This window comes from Notechis scutatus, chromosome 2 (genome assembly GCF_049901735.1).
Source record: "Notechis scutatus isolate UNSWTSFEM ecotype Mainland chromosome 2, rNotScu1.2, whole genome shotgun sequence".
NCBI classification, from domain to species: Eukaryota; Metazoa; Chordata; class Lepidosauria; order Squamata; family Elapidae; genus Notechis; species Notechis scutatus.
The window spans coordinates 232,438,605-232,456,002 of NC_142010.1; the positions used below are offsets into that span (position 1 = coordinate 232,438,605).

The window sequence follows — 17,398 nt, forward strand, 5'->3', positions numbered from 1 at the left end:
TTGTTTTTCAAAAATAACTGGAATTTTAATGGATAAAAAAGATACCTTAAGGCAGGGGTGTCCAACCTTGGCAACTTTAAGCCTGGAGGACTTCAACTCCCAGAATTCCCCAGCCAGCTTTGCTGGCTGCTCCAGGCTTAAAGTTGCCAAGGTTGGACACCCCTGCCTCAAGGCATCCATTTTGTCCTTTTCTCAATTAGAAGATCCACCCATAAGTAAGGGGAAATTATTTGTATATTTTAAGGGGTGGAAAATTCCAGGGATACTAGGGGGGGACTACAACATGAATGCTGCAAAGCCACATATGGACCAGAAGTTGCCTTCTCCTGTTTTATGTGTTTCTTTGTTTTATTTATCACCCTTTTCACAGTTCGAGGTGACTCGACACCATTAAAAAATGAATAACATACATGAGTTCAGCTGTCACAGCCTGTCAGGCACTGAATACCTTTTCCCATAAACCACATTACTCACAAGCAGTGAAATACAATAATAAGGTTTAATGCAGGGTTTCCAATCACGAACAGTAGTAACAGTAACAAGGATATGTTCAAAGTCAGCGTTGAGAGCAACCGTCTCTCAACTCTGTTCTTATACCCTCTCCCCAATTAACAGATAATAACAGCACCGCCCGTTAATTACACCCACGCGGCTCCACCCCGTGCCTAAACAATCCAATCAACCCCTCCCCCTTCCATCCCAGCCTTGGATCTGCTTTCCCCAACAAGATTAACAAGACATAATCGTTCCCTGGAACCACCCTGCAGCGGCTGATGCAACCACTAACCACCGCCCCTCCAAACAGCTGACTACACTCCTAAATCGCCGATAACTGACGTGGGAAGCAAACCGCGTTGTCTCTAAACCGCAGCCAAGACGCCAGCTCCCATCCATGCAGCAAGACGGAACGGAATATGTTGGAACATCTTCCAGAACGCAGGGCCCCATTAATGCAGCAGGAAGGATCGAAATGCATCGGACCGTCAGCTGGAAAGGAGCGCCATTGCTAACAGCCACTGAATTGTTGTTGGGTCGTTCCAGTAAAAGCCGAACGGACCCGACAATGAACTCTACATACATGAGTTCTTCAAGTTACTTTACTGTTACAATATAAATGTGACTCCAGCTGCTGCTCCTATCTCAGAAGACTACCCATACAGACAAAATAGATGAATCATGCTGGGTTAGTACTACAGGTAAAGGAGGACATTGGAAAGTTGTGAATGATGTAGAAATACATACTGGACTGTTCTTTTTCTGCATTATAAGAGAAGGAGGCACAGAAGGAGCCAGTAGAAATCCTCAGGAGGGAGGGAGAAAAGAAAACAAGGAAGGAAGACATTGTCCCTTAGCCAAACCAAATTATTAGTAGCTAGTATTGGAATTTCATACCTGGCTTGCTGAATAGCCTCCACCCACTCTTCTCCATCTGCTTCTTCCTCACAACGGAGCTCAAGTGGCTTCTGCCCTTCATGGCCAAAGAGGACTGTGAAATAATACTGTAAATAGTTTTAAAAAGGTTTAAATGTAGTAATGTAATGTCAATATAATAATACAATAAAATTAAAATGTAAATATTGACTAAATAGTACAGTCAGTACATGCAACGAACCCTGCTTTATCACACTTCGTAGCGCTTTCTCTTGGTGAAAAAGATTTCTGAAATGATCAGAACACTTATTTAGGAAAAGAATTTGGCTTCAGAAACACATCTCAAGTTTGTAGAACACTCCCCTGCATCTATTCTAAACACATTACATTGCCATGTAGGCTTCAGCACTAAAATAACCACAATGCTGCAATTATCTATATGTCATCATCAAAAAAGGTGTTTTAAGCCAAACCATATTTGATATTTCAGCAGCCAAGTATTATGGCTTAGTTAGCTTGTTCCTCCTGATTCCTTTTATAACCAAATGTAGCTTTTGAGCCATTCCTCAGGCTTGTTATATTACTTGAATAAATGAGAGAGAGAAATAATAGTTTTCTGGTCGATTTGTATCCCATGCAGAGTACATTGCAATAATTTACCTGAGAAGGGAGTAAGGCATGAATGACTGAGCGGAGCATCCTAATCCAGGAACAGGCATAACAGTCTAAAGCTGTCTGAAGTTGTCCTAGCAATGGATGCCACCATTACTGTTTCTAATGGCAAATGAATCATATAGCTATCATGACAGGCAGCCTGTCTGTCTGTCTACCTACTTACCCTTGTTTATATGGCCATCCATTTCAAACACATAACTCTAAACAATGTCAGAACAAAACAAGAATTATACAAATCCCTCATGTCCCATACTTCTGTCTGTTACTCTTTCAACACTACTGATTACCATAGAAAATAGTATAATTTAACTATAGATGGCATTTTATTAAATAAGCTAATGGAATAAAATGAAGTACAATAAAAAATACCAATAGAAAAGCATTTGTGGACAAATATCAAGGCTGGGCATTTTTTTCCTTAGGCTAAAAATACTAGAATCAAAAGCCAGGTATTCACTTAGCAATGAAAGCAGACAAGGCTGGTACCCATGCTTCTGTGGGAAAGGAATTCCAAAGTCAGCATCAATCCTGGTCTCTTGGAAAAGAATTCTAGAACAGAAAAGGTATGCTTTCATGTTTCCATATAAAGTGCTTCTCCTACCTATGGAATGTCAAAGAGCACATATATGTCACAGACATACACATCTTGCTGCTACAGATAATAATTAGGTACACATAGGAAAAAACACTTATTCACGTATTAAAAACCCAGAATGTTAGGGGTGTTACAGTTTAACTGGTAATGTGGAATTTTAGGTAATTTTAGGACTGGCCCTGTATGATCTCTAAAAAGATAGATTCAAATATAAAAGGCATTATCATCCATCAGCTGACCAACTAGAAATGGACATTGATTTGGCAAACATCTTGGGGTGCTTGCCAAAATATTGCAGCTTTTCTCATTCATACTACTCAGTTATGTTCAAGTTAATCAAACTGATGTTAAACTATTTCCAAGAGTGTGGAACAATAAAAAAAAAGGAAATTGAGAGTACTCATACTCAGCATAAACAATAACAAGAGTTTTCTTGTATTTTACTGTTAAACTAGGTAGTGCCCTGTCAAACTGTGCAAAGTTGAGATGGGAAGAGACTGATTTAATAACTGAAGCAAGCATTTCTCTTTGGCCTGATGACACTTGATAGATGCCTGCATTAAGACCTCAAGAATTATTCTTGGTCTCTTAAGCACAGAAGAAAACAAAAGGAGGAATGACGATATGGATCCTGTGTTCCTTTTCTTCCCTTTGTTAATGTTTCTATCTCTGGCTGATATAGCCTATTAAATTGGGACTTGGTATTGATAAAACATAAGCAATGTCTATGGAGATTCTCAGTCATCCAGATCATGGTTATCCCAAAGGTACTTTTTCAAGAGGCAACTGGACTTTCTGGTTTTTATTTGAAGACGTTTCACTTCTCCAGTCTATAACACAGCCCTTTCAATCATTCCAGGTAGGCTCCACACCCATTTGCACTACTCAGGTGACCCTGATGACACAGATAAACCTCCAGGTGACCTTAATGACTCTCTAAAAGAATTCAAATGACCAGCTGTCTGCAAGGAGTATAAATCCTTCCATTCCCCACTGTCCAGTCAGAGCTAAACAAGGTTCTTGGATGAGAAGTGAAACATCTTCAAAGAAAAACCAGAAAATCAAGTTGCCTCTTGAAAAAGTACCTATGGGATAAGCATCAGCAAGTCCATATTTAAAACAAGTATGCTGTTCATATCTAATTGTCTGTGTGCCATTGCCTTATACCTTTACATTTTAATTATCATCAGATATATTACTTGATGTTATCAGTTATACCTTCATTGTACTGAATTACAAGGAATCTTTCAGCATGTAAGTGAAACTATTATTTCCTATATTGGGCTGAAAAATGCTTGGATAGTATAGCTGAGAGTGAGTTAAGGAATGACAAATATTGTCATGAAGTAAAGACAAAAAACAGAGTCCAACCTCTGCTACAGGATTAGATCCAGAATGATGCTGCCAAAAAACTTATTTTGTTGATCTAATCTCCTTTATGACAACAGCAATCGTTAGTTGATCTCCTTCAATGAGAGTTATTTATTGGAACTTTCAAAAGCTTCATATAATCCAGAATGCAGGCTTTGGGCAACTCTGTTCACTGCATACCAAGACTCAGTTAGAAATAGCTTACTTTGTCATATAATGGCTTTCTCCGGAAAACTTGGTATATTATTTGATATACCGTATTATTAACAGTGGTATAGTTTGCTGTATAAATCTGTCCCATTGTTGGGCATGAAGAACCAGATCCACACACAAAGAGTTCAATTAGCTACTTCATTGCTGATGCCTTTTCATAGGAATCTTCCCAGACTGGCAGTTTGCTCCTGGGCCAGACTTGATAAGGTTGAATGTCATTCAGGGGTGGGGAAGTGCCTACCTAACAATTCTAGACTAATTCCACCTTGACTTGTCCCCCCAGTTTGGCCGTCTCTTTCTGAGAGTCACCTGTATATCTCAAAATAAATTAAATGCTGCAAATGCCTTCTCAAGTGCTTTTTGATGTGAAGTAAACCCTATATTGGAAACATGTATATGGAGCAGAGATTTCAACATAAATATTTTTGCTATTTGTATGCAATTGCAAAATTGCACATAGGACGTAACTGAAAGTCTCTCGAGTCATAATCTAAACAGCAGAGGGTTGGTTTTTTTAAAAATGGACCATAACTCTAAATATAATTTCTAAGCAAATGTAATAACCTAGCTTTTAAAAAGGTATTATTGTGCCTTTGTACCTGTTTATTTTCCACATTAAAATTCTTCACACTTCTGCTAAAATTTCAAGCAAATGCAAATATCAATCCTTTTTTCCAGGATCTACACAGTCCCAGCACTTAAATAATCAAAAGATTGGAAGCACTTGAAGCCTCAGCTAAAAGCACAATGAAATGCACAAAGCACATGATTCCTGCAGCTCAGCTTCAAGCAAGACTGTCCAGATGTGAAGATACTAGTATTGCTTCTTCCGTCAAACATCTCACTTTCTACTACAGCTTCTTTGGGGGGGGGAGTGGTTGAGCAGGGTAGTTTCCTATTACCTAAACATTTGCAGCTGGCCTTTTAGGAAAGAAAGGATTATGGTGGTGAAGTTTAGGAGAGAGAAGGAGAGAGAAGGAAAGAGGGAGGCAAGGGAGAGACGGAGAAAGAGAGACATCTTTGCATACTGGAGGAACTTGCATATGTTATATATCTTTTTTCTACATTCATACAACTGCAGAAATATTTTTATACGGTACTGGTGGTTTATTAAGCAACTGAAAAAATATTTTTTACCTGAAAGTTAGATTTACACATTTTACTATTTATTCTTATCCATAAATATACCTTAATACAGGATGGCCAGGGAAAACATTAGGGAATTATTATAATGTTTAGCCTAGAGTCAAGGAATGCATAACATGGTTTCCCTTCCAATAATATTTCCCAAATAAAAAGCATCTGGAAAGCTAGTGCTCCAGATGAACAGATAATCTCGATTTAAGATTAGCATTTCTTTTGTTTTGTTTATATCCTACATCATTTTTTTTAATGACTCAAAGTAGCAAACGCACCCAATACTGTTTCCTCTTCCTATTTTCCCCACATCAACCCTGTGAGGTGAATTGGGCTAAGAAAGAGACTAGCCAAAAATCACCTAGATGGTTTTTATGCCTAAAACAGGACTAAAACTCATAGGCTCCTATTTACCAAATATACATGTCACAAGAAAAATAATACTTACCTGCTCCATTTCTTCTGACACAGTTGCAAATAAGAAACAAAAATACCAATTCCTGCATTTAAACTAATTACATGTCCCATTAAACTAATTACAGGTCCCATTTCACTTAGTTCTGAGAATGACTATTATATTCAACCAACCAACATCCCCAATCACAGATCCTCACTGACTTGAATATTACACATTTTATCTGAGGCCAGCTACAGCCTGCTTGAGAATCTAATTACAGTCTGAGACTAGCAACATTAAAATAAAGCTAAATAAAGATAGTACTATGCAAGTAAAACAGGAACATGATCAAATTTGCTAGATTTTTTTTTTTAAAAAAATAGAAAGATCCCACTATTATTTCTTAGCAAGCTTTACATTTTAGTTACACTGCATTAATGCTACAAGATCTATCTGGTAACCAACAGGAAACAAAAACTACCTGAAAATATTGATAAAATGAATGAGACAAACATATATGTCCCCATAAAAACATATAATACAACTAAAATATGGTTAGCTGATGCAACAGAATATCCTTTCCTTATATAGCATCTTATTAAACCACCCTCCACAAGCAAATAGCAGTAGACTAAAGCAGGCTCTTAAGAAGGTTGCAGTATCTAGTTTATCAAATGGGTAACCAGCTTCAAATTAATATGCAAATTCCAAAAACTAAAGCCACCGGAATCAGATTTCTTATATCTACATTTCTACAACCAAAATTTGTTTTCTGGTTATTCCTGCTGCTTTCCATTCCATCTACGAAAAGGAGCCATAACAAAATCCCAAATGACAGAATGTGTGTGATATCAAACCACCTGACTTTTGATTCAAACAAAAGCACATCATCACTGGTATGCAAATCAATTATTTAGACAGGGTAGTCCACAAGATATGATTTTAAAAAGACATGGAGGCTGCAATGTGTGATCAAAGTCCTACATCTTTTAACAGGTGTGTGATAAATTTATTAGAAGCAGGGTACAAAAAGAAACTAAAATTACTCTAACTATGGAAATGAAAATATTTCACTTTTTCCTCTGTTCTGTACAGAATGAAACAGAAGAAGCATCCAAGATTAAGATTTGCAGTGCCTTCTGTATATAAAGCTAAGGTATTCATACTGCTCCAGAGACTTGTATAGGTGGAGAGGGTCTGCTCAAGCAAAGTTATTCTTCCTTATTAATCCACTTGTTACTTAAGGTAACAGTTTTCTGTTTATAATAACAAAGAATCTATCCTCGTGAAACCAAAAGCTACAAATATTTAGCTGTATTCAGATTTCAGACAATGTGTTTTAATCCACAAATGCCATGTTTTTCCCAAAATAAGACTCAACCAGAAAATAAGCCCTGGCCTGATTTTTAGCATGTTCCTAGTATAAGCCCTACCCCCCAACATAAACTGCAGTGAAGATCATCATCAGCTGAGGGTGTGTGGCCAGAACAAGAGGTAGCAAGTGCAGATGGTGTACGTCAGCAGCCACAGCCTGTGCAGCACAGGTGAGTCCCAGTTCTGCAACCACTGACAGGGCCCTCCAAGCAGATTTCACCCAATTTCAATCCATCCCGTATTTTGGCTTGCTCATGGCATGGCCACAGCAGCACAGAAGGTCAAGCAGTGCATTGGGATTGCCTGCCCCCCACCCCATGTCTCTGCCTGCTGCCGGTGCCACCACACATCATTAAAGCCTGCCTCCATTAAACTGGATGTCAATCCATTCCACTGTCTCTCAGCTTGCCCATGTTTCCCGTGTTTTCCTGAAACTAAACCCCAATGTGTCTTTTGTGGCCAAAAAAATATATAAGTCCGGGTCTTATTTTTGGCAAAACATGGTAGCATAAAGCAGTTTATGTTCTAAATAAATTGTTTTGTTTATAATGAAAAAGTACAAATAAACCCCACCTCAGAGACAAACTTGGTTATATAAACAATAAAAATAACTTACAGATATACTGATAATTTGCAATTTATTATTTTGAATGAAAATGTGCAGATAAAGCAATCATTAAAGACATCCATGTGACACAGTTTGCTTGTTGTTGCTATGTATTTAATTTGGTAGCTAGAAAAGGTTAAGTAATAACTTAGCATGCCATCTTTGAAATCTAGTCTTAAATGTATTGAAATGTGGACTTGTCATTCACTTGAGCTAAAAACAGCTAGAGCTACAAGAAGTATAACAGATGTGCTGATTACAGTTTGGAGAAAAATATTGTATTAGTTCTTGTACAGTTCTCAGATCATTAGCTTACTTAATAACACCTACTGCTAGGAAAACCTTGTTACACATCTCAAGTTTAGTAAGTAATCTATTTTTAAAAAAATCAAATAAATTTGAAAACTAGTAATCCAAAAATGTCAAATTATATTTCATATACATGGATCTAGTTAATTATCTACCTTCCACTAAGAGTAGTTCTGCACAAGAACATACTTTTCCTAGTACCTAGGTAGACCTTCTGTGCTCTAGGTGCCAATCTCTTGCCGAGGAGCTTCTGCATGATCCAGCACCCTGCTGACACTGCTCTCCTGTCCCTACTCTGGGCAAGCTGTGCAGAAGAGCAAGGATTCTTGGTTTTATGGTGAAGTCATATATTTGGTATGTATACGAGCATGGCTATGTGAAACCTCAGGTCCTGACCAAAAACTCTATAACAAAGCAAAGGAAGAAATCTGTTCACATTTAATGGATGTCATCCATGAGTTTACCATGTATTACAAATTAGTTACCACAAGTTAGATATACACTAGTTCTGAAAAATGGTTATAGGTAATCCTCATTTAGGTACCATAGTTGGGACAGCAACATTTGTTAAATGAAGGTGTTGCATGTTTAACTTCAGTAAGGCATTTGACAAAGTAGACCATAGCCTACTTTTGGATAAATTGAAAAAAATGTGATATAAACAGCATCAACATCAGATAATTCAAAACTGGCTGACCAACTGTACTCAGCATGTAATCCTCAATGAAACTACATCTATATGTATATGGAAATAAGCATGCAGTAGAATGCCTCAAGGTTCTGTCTTAAGCCTAGTAGTTTTCAACATCTTCATGGAGCTGCCCTTGAATAGTATCCAGAAGCTCCAGTTGGTGCAAAATGCAGCGGCCCGCATGGTTCTGTGCAGACCTCCTGCAGGAGCTACATTGGTTGCCGATTTGCTTCCAGATGCAATTCAATGTAATATCATTTCCCCAGAGATTAGAATGGTCCCCACTCTAACACTCTTCCAGAAAGGGCTGAAAACCTGGTTCTGCCAGCCGGCCTGGGGAAGTGGGGCGGGATAGAGCCCATTAAATGGCTCATATGATGTGTTGTCGCTGGGGTGGGGGCTATTGTATTATTTTATTAATTTATTATTTAATTATTTTCTTCTATTAGTTTTATTTTTATATATATGATGTTTTTATATTCCTGTAATCCGCCTTGAGTCGCCATCTGCAAATAGGCAGCAATATAAATTTTCTAAATAACTAAATGTTTTTGTAATATATTAAGCAGAATTCAAATGGGGGGACAATATGTATATATGTGCTAGTTCTTTTTTAATACAGTTTTTCTTTTTTTAATGTCCTGTTTATTTTGTTTTCTTTGCCTCTTTAAAAACAGTGCTGTTTTGTATTTTAACTTTTTTTTAAATAAAATAGAAATAGAAACAAAGAATGTGGAGTGCTTGGCATTTGGGGATAAAGGAGTATTTTGGAGTGCAACCCCAAGAAAAAATACAGTTTTAAAAAGGCCAAATGTTATGAGTAGGCTTTTAAATCCAAAAACATTGTACAGCCTAATATCTTTACTAGCTTTAATATACATTATGGCCATCATATACATTATCTTATCAGATTTATGCTTGAAAATTTTGATCCAGCAAAATATATGCATGGAGAAATCTGATTACATGTCCAATCCCCTTCCTGGAAGCAATTTGAAACAATATTTAAAAAGTTCAGATTCTATTTCCTCAACATTTCACTCTAAGGAAAAGATAGAACATTTCTGTGCAGGAACTGAATGCTACCCTGGCCTCATAATCATCCATCCTCAGGCATTTCCATGAAGCATCACGTATGCTAAGCCCAAAGGAAAAGCTGACCAACACACTAGGAACTTACATATTACTGTGAAAAGACAACTCAAACCCCTCAGAACAACTGCATCTAAATTTCCCCTATTCTTCTCTTCTTCTCTAGGGTAAAAATATTCCCAGGTGGGAGGAGCTGAATGTCTGCACACTACTGTTCCTTTCAAATTGCTTCCAGAGAGGACTTCACTTCAATTGCTGGCTACAGTCCCCCTTTAAAATAAATTATTTTTAATAGGACAAAAATATAGAACATACTTGGGTCTCAGATGACTGTCAACTAAAGGTTATCTCTATGCTTTGTAAAATGTCTTGAAAGAGACAGCCACTGAAAAATAAAAGCCTAATTTTGAAGGCTAAATTAATGGATTCTCACCTGAATAGACACATCTTCACTCAAGATTAATTTCCTCAATCTTGCAATATTTTTAAAATTAGTACAATGAAGTAATTGTACATATTGTATTGTACATTTAATATTACCATTAAATGTTTTTCTACCCCTTTGGTCAATGGGTCTCTCTGTTTTTCTTCCCCTCTGGGTCAATGACTCTTGATTGGTAGGGGGGGGAAAGCTTTATTGTATGTAAACTTTCCCTAACCAGGCATCCTTCTGATGGTTCTGAGATGACATCAGGTTCAGAAAACAAACCTAAAAGTTTGATTGTATTCAAGAAGGGTATTTCCTGTTGAAATAATTAAAAAAATAAGAACCGATACATTAATTAAAGGTCTTACTTGAACTCAGTGCATTCTATGACAGAAGTTATCTGAGAGGAAAAAACTGAAAGTATGTCCCTGTAAACAACAGTAGCCACTTTTCCTTATCTAAATTATAGTGCTTTTCTATTTTATGTACTTCATTCATCTCATCTTTTATTACTTTAAAATGTACAGTTAAATCAAGTATAATGTTTTGGGAAGGCTTCCAAAATGTTACTCTCAGCAAATTGTTTTTGGACTGTGTTAACTATATTACCATCATTTTTCCATTTAAAGGCAACGTTTCCCACCATACCCCACCCTATCTATATCCTTCCTGTCTGGACCATTGAAAAGTACTCTTACAATGAGTTAAGGGTTTAGTGTATGAATACAAAAATGACAGAGCACCCCATTTCTGCAGTCTAAATACATGGATAGAAAGAAAAATACAGCTAAGTTCAGAGGCATTTATTTCCCACAAAATTATGGGATTGCAGTCTAAGTGCCATGTGTCCTCAAGGTAGAATACACATTTAAAACAAAAGAAACACCAGGGCAACAAAAAAAGAAGAGAGTCATCCTGGCAGAACAGACATAAAACTCCTCAGAAATGAGACTAGACGTGGTAGAATCTCCAGATAGACTGAAGTGTTAAGAAGGGGGCGAGCTTAGACGACTTGCACTGCACAAAGCAGTTCAGGTCTAACTTCCCCCTGAATCTAAACCTGATTGTTTCCCAAGGAAACTCAATCAGTCTGGTGAGATTCTTGTAACGTAGGTGACTAACAATAAAGCTTCTGCTTGAGACTATTCATAAGTGGTTCTGGTGGACTGCGCCTGATACCATATGAAAATCCAGTTCAGCAATGACTGGAATTGGCACATAAGACAGCCACCTGCTTTTTGAACAGGAGCTGAGAGTTACTGGGCACCAGTATTATCCAGGGACATGCAACCCCATTCAGAACCTTAGATGGAAAACCTAGGTTTTGAAAAAATCCAAATCCTGATAGCCACTTACTCTTGCTAGGGTTGAACTTAAATCTATGCCTCCCATTCAGTTCCCTCTAGCTTCCAGGGACAGAATCCTGGTAGCATCACTTTGCCAATAACGGGTATACCACTATCAGCATCTTGATAGTACCTGACCCCATGCCAATGCATAACTTCACTCAGCAGCTGCCTATAGATATTACAACAAGAGATAAGAGCATTGAATTCTGTGGCATCTGGTAGGTTAAAGGCTTTGGACTTGACTGCCCCCTCCCACCATCACCAACTGTAACCAGACACAAAAAAGGAGATTCCCTACCACCACCCCATATAGGACATAGCACCTAGTTGATCCAGAAAAATACCACAATTGATGGTACCCAAAACTGCTGGGAGAACTCCACTGAGATCAGAAAATACTGTCCCTGAAACTCAATTAGTAATCTTGTTGCCTCCAGGAAGCTCTGAAATTTTAACTTGACCAACTTTCTCAACAAACTCCTCCCCAAAAGAGAGGGTGGAGATTAGACAAAGGTGTTTTTTAAAGTCTGTAAGAATACAGTCCCTTCAATTATTGGATTATTTCTGTATATGTTTCACTGGTATTTTAAATCTACATTTTTAAACTTTATATTCTCTTTTTGTTTTTTGTTTTGTTTTAAACTTTATATTCTTTTTTGTTTTGCAATCTTTGATAGCAACTTGAGTGTAAAGCAGGAAGGTGGGGTATAAATCAAACAGTTTGATTGATTTAATTTTTTTCTATTCTTTCTCCAAAGAATTCAGGATGGCATTTATTATCCAGGCAGAAAAATGTAGTTAACCTCAGGAAAAGGGGTGAATAGCTGAAGATATGCAGTACGTTTGTTTGAAGATTGTTTATTCAAGCTCTCCTTATGAAAAATAAAATAAAACAAAAACCGCACCCAAAATTCCAGTATAACACAATTCTACTTTGTCCTCAGCTTCCTGAGCAGATAAGCAATTAGGAACCAGTTATATAAAAGAGCTATATTTGAATAACTAGATAGTTCAGAACTAAAGTCCTACAGCTCAGACATAATAAAATTATATCTGAATTAGTTTGCAAATGAGCTGTGTCCTTTGTCAAGTAATCTAGCAATCTCAGCACATAATTTATCTTAATTGCCAATAAAACTTCAGAAAAAACACAAATGAAGGTTACTTGCCTTTGGTACAGCATCACCTCCAAGATATGTATCATCTGCTGTCCTTTAGAAATCCTTTGAAAACCTGGCTCTTTATTTAGGCACCAAAGTGACATTACTTATGACTCTGACAGCATGTTATAACTTTACATTCTGTCTAGTTCTGGAACTGCTATTTTATCATCTTGATTTCTTCAATCTAGAGCCTTCAGGAAAGGGTGTCATACAAATAAAGTAAGCCACCTTGGATAGCTTGCAAACCAATACAAATGAATGAATATGATAGTTTTACAGATAGGAATCCAAACATATTGTGAAAGCTATCAAGTAATGGAATAATCTTCATGCTAAAGTTGTAGGTGCTCCATCACTGGAGATTTTCAAACAAAGACTGGAAAACCATTTGTCTAGAATGATCTGAAGGTTCCTCTCTGGGCTAGAAGAGGTTCCTTCCAACCCTGTGATTTTATGATTTTTTGAATCTCCAGGAATATTAGCTATTCTACAGTTCATCATGAAAACATAAAATTAATAAAGGAAGTTCAAACAAAAACTGTTTGCTTTACTCTCTTAGGGGAAATTGATCTAGTCTGTTTTCTTAGTTCTCAGCAATTTCCAGTATCATTAAACACAATGTCCTTCTGGACTAGTTATTAGTATTGAGATATTAAGGCAACATATTACAATGGTGCCATTCCAAGTAAATAACATATTCCACAAGATGATATTGGGGAATTATTTCACTGCTCCTTGGCAGCTAGCTATGTTATCAGGTTCATTAGCATTCTCTTTTATCCCTAGTGCTTTTAAATATTTCTGTGAAACTACTTGAAGAGGCTATCTGAGAATACGTGCTGTTGTCATCAATATCAAGATTACCATCAGTCCTATCTTCCTTTTTCAACTAACACAAGAGAAAGGGCGTTGGTACTTACCTGACACACCTGTTCTCTTTGAGCTGTGAAGAGCATCCAGTACTGGGAGGTGCTTCAGTTTCTGCATGTCTAGGCTGGGCTTAATTTGTGGAACGCTCCTCCTCCTCCACGGGACTGCTCCCCAGCGTTCCCCAGTTTTGGCAAAGACGAGAGAAATAAACACCCTCGCCCTCAATACCCTAACAATTCTTTGGCCGAAACAGGACCCCACCAGATGGAAAAAGGGTGGGGCTGGATGCTCTTCACAGCTCAAAGAGAACGGGCATGTCAGGAAAATACCAACGCCCTTTCTCCCATGAGCTGTTCAGAGCATCCAGTAGTGGGACATACCAAAGCTTGGCCTGTCCTACGGGAGGGACTCTGTCTGGTTTGGACTCCCCTCCTGGTCCCTGTGGACCCGTTGCAGAACTCTTCTGCCAAAGGAGGCCTCAGCGGATGAAAACATATCTATTTTATAATGTCTAATGAAGGGCGATGGAGGGGCCCAGGTTGCGACTCGACAAATTTCAGTTATTGGTGCCTGCGTGGGCCACGCTGCTGATGTTGCGGCGCTCCTTGTTGAATGAGCTGTTATGCCCCTGGGCACCTGTAGTGATTCAGTCTGATTTGTTTTCGCTATTGCGGCCCGTAGCCAACAGCATATTGTGGAAGATAAGGCCTTGCATCCCTGAGTGTTGGGCTAAAATGACACAAATAAGGCTTCTGTTTTTCTGAAAGTCACTGTGCGGTGAATATATATTCGCAATGCTCATCTCACATCAAGCCAATGCCACTGTAGTTCCAACCCTTGGAGTGGCCAGGGACAGAAATTAGGAAGTATCAACTCTTGTGCCCTGTGAAAAGCTGAATTAATTTTGGGTATAAACGTAGGATCAGGACGAAGGACCACCCGGTCAGAATGGAAGATGCAAAGATCTTGTCTGATTGACAAAGCTGCCAGTTCCGAAATACGACGAGCGGAAGTGATCGCTACAAGGAAAACTATACATCAGAAATTGGAGACTTGACGATTTCAAGGGTTCGAAAGGGTGCTTAGTGAGTGCAACGAGGACCTTGTTAAGGTCCCAAGTGGGATAACGGTGAACCGCTGGCAGGTGTAAATTTGTGGCTCCTCGAAGGAAACTCCGTATGCGTGGGTGATGAGAAAGAGACAGTAGACCCTCACAAGTGACAACTGATGCCAAGGCTGCCATCTGTCTTTTCAACGTATTAGGCGATAATCCCTTGTCAAATCCCTCTTGTAAAAACTCTAGGATTTGAGCCACTGATGGAGAGATGAGATCAATGTGAGACTTAGTATACCATTTGCAGAAACTGAACCACATGGCATTGTAAATGCGGGTTGTTAAGGGGCGTCTGGAAGCTTGGATGGTGGTGATAACTCTGTTGGAAAACTTTTTGCTCTTCAGACGTCTCCGCTCAACCTCCAGATGGTCAGGTGTAACCATTGAGGGTCCGGATGTTGAAGGGATCCCTGGGTTAGCAAAACCCTGTCTGGCGGAATTCTCCATGGTGTTGATAAAGATAGACTGCAGAGGTCTGCAAACCATGGCCGTCTGGGCTAGTAAGGAGCTACTAGCAGCAGCTCCGCCCTCTCATCCAGCAGCTTTTGGATGACCTTGGGGATCAGTGGAAGTAGTGGGAATGTGTACAGAAGACCCTGGGGCCAACAGCAGCAGAGCGCGTTGAAGTTCTCCGCTCCTTGCGAGGGGTACCTGGAAATGAATCTGGGGAGCTGAGAGTTGAGGGGGGAAGCGAACAAGTCTACCACTGGGTGCCCGAATCTCCTGACCGAATTAAAATATTTCCTGTCATATCCCATGGGGGCAGGGTACACTGCTGCAGACGCCCACTGTTTCTGTACTAGGTCCGAAAACATGTGAGGAACTGGAATCACATCGGCCTCAACTACCGGTTGGTTGAAAATTAGATCTTCTGGTCCCTCTTCTGAAGGAGTTGGAGTGGTAGAAGGGGCCGACTTGTTCAGGAGTGCAATGTTTTTTGCCTTAAACAAGAGTGATCTGAATAGTTGTGGGCAGAATAAGCCTGTAAATACAGGTTGATTGGGAACAAGACCCTCATCCTCAGACATTCCCCTTTCTAAGGGGTCCACTTCTGACAGGGCCGGGTCACTGTCATGTATTGATCCTGATTCAATCTTTTCCTTTTGATCAATTTGATCCACTTCTTCCACCTTCTCCTCCTCCTCCTCTGTCGGCCCTTGGAGGAGTGCATCCCCTGTAACTGTACCTGGGTATAGTGTTGCTCCGATCTGGTCAACGACCTTAGTGATTGAGAATCATAATCAGCGGTTACAGGATGTTCCCTGGTCAGAACTGCGTGTTGAAGACCTGCTGCAATTCCCTGGCGGATTGCCAGCTCCATCTACGCCTTCATCCTCTCTGGAACTTCCTCTGGAAGAATGTTGTCCTGTCGAAGACCGGCAGCCGTTGGACTAAATGTAGCTTCAGGAGCCCTTCACATGGTCAGTGTTCCAGGTAACTGGGCCTGTTGACTCTGGGGAACCAAGCTGCGTCTGGATGAGAGGGAGAGATCTATGGGAGGAGGAGGGTGGGAAGAGGTAGATGGTCCTGGACTGGGGGGCCCTGTATGCCTCCCTTGCAAACCTATCTATTTGCTTTTCTAATGCTTTATGGCGCCTGTTGGCATCCTTTTCTGAAGCTTTAGAATGACCTTTTGTCTGCTTAGATTTGTGCTGAGATTTAGGTTTGACCCTTGATGTTGAGGTCTGAGAGCTACTACCACCTGCCATTTTGATTGAAAGAGATGCAATATGCTTGTTATTCAAAGCGATACTGTGGAGGCAGTTAGCACGCCCAGGGGCCTGATCCCAGAAAGGACTGGTTGCCGTGATAATATCTTATCCCCTTCTTTTTTTTTTAAGATACATGTATATATAATATGAGTCGTATCACAGTAATAATATCTTTCGTTATTAAGATATTAATACTGAATATATTATTATTATTATTATTATTATTATTATTATTATTATTATTATTATTATTATTATTATAGTGAATGATAATCACCAATAGATATAGATATAGATATAGATATAGATATAGATATAGATATAGATATAGATATAGATATAGATATAGATATATAGATATAGATATAATATAGATATAGATATAGATATAGATATAGATATAGATATATATATATATATATATATTATATATATATATATATATATATATATATAAATATTAATAGAATATATATATATATATATATAAAAACAACTTGATATAGTGAATATCCAAACAGCCAAATTAAGAACACCTGAAAAGGCCAAGATAATAAAGAGAGGCCTTCAACAGCTTCCCTGCACAGGCGGATATGGGCCTGGGTGCTCGCTGTTGTGCCGCTGGGTAGGTAAGGCTGTGAGGGTTAAGCCAACAATAATGCACGGATGGCCTCAAATCTAATAAGAAAACAAGGTGTAATAATTCCTTAGGTTATCTGAAGAAAAACCTCTGATCAGGAAGGAAAACTATCTCACACAGCTCAAGTTACAAATAGTGCGGCCACGCGGTCTTTAAAACAAAAGCAAAACAATGGCCATTACTTTTGGTGCGCGCGCGCGCTTCCCAACAACAAACTCCCACTGCATGGAGAAAATGCCTCCAACGGCTTCTCCTTGTGGCTAAAAAATGGCTGGGAAAGGAGTGGAAAGA

The 17,398-nt window shown here is 38.9% G+C and overlaps 1 protein-coding gene and 1 long non-coding RNA gene across 3 annotated transcripts in view; one reads left to right on the forward strand and one right to left on the reverse strand.

Annotated features, from left to right (window-relative positions):
- Positions 1-3,614, forward strand: part of LOC148132545 (uncharacterized) — a 43,805-nt gene extending 40,191 nt beyond the window's left edge. Inside the window, exon 3 of the long non-coding RNA XR_015748156.1 lies at positions 3,501-3,614. This is a non-coding gene — a long non-coding RNA (uncharacterized LOC148132545). The remainder of the gene's footprint in view (positions 1-3,500) is intronic.
- RASGRF2 (Ras protein specific guanine nucleotide releasing factor 2) overlaps positions 1-17,398 on the reverse strand; it is a 118,748-nt gene that overhangs the window by 86,814 nt on the left and 14,536 nt on the right. For both annotated transcript variants that reach the window (XM_087958236.1, XM_087958235.1), the window contains exon 2: positions 1,393-1,499. In XM_087958236.1, coding sequence (XP_087814362.1) covers positions 1,393-1,499 — 107 coding nt within the window. The remainder of the gene's footprint in view (positions 1-1,392; positions 1,500-17,398) is intronic.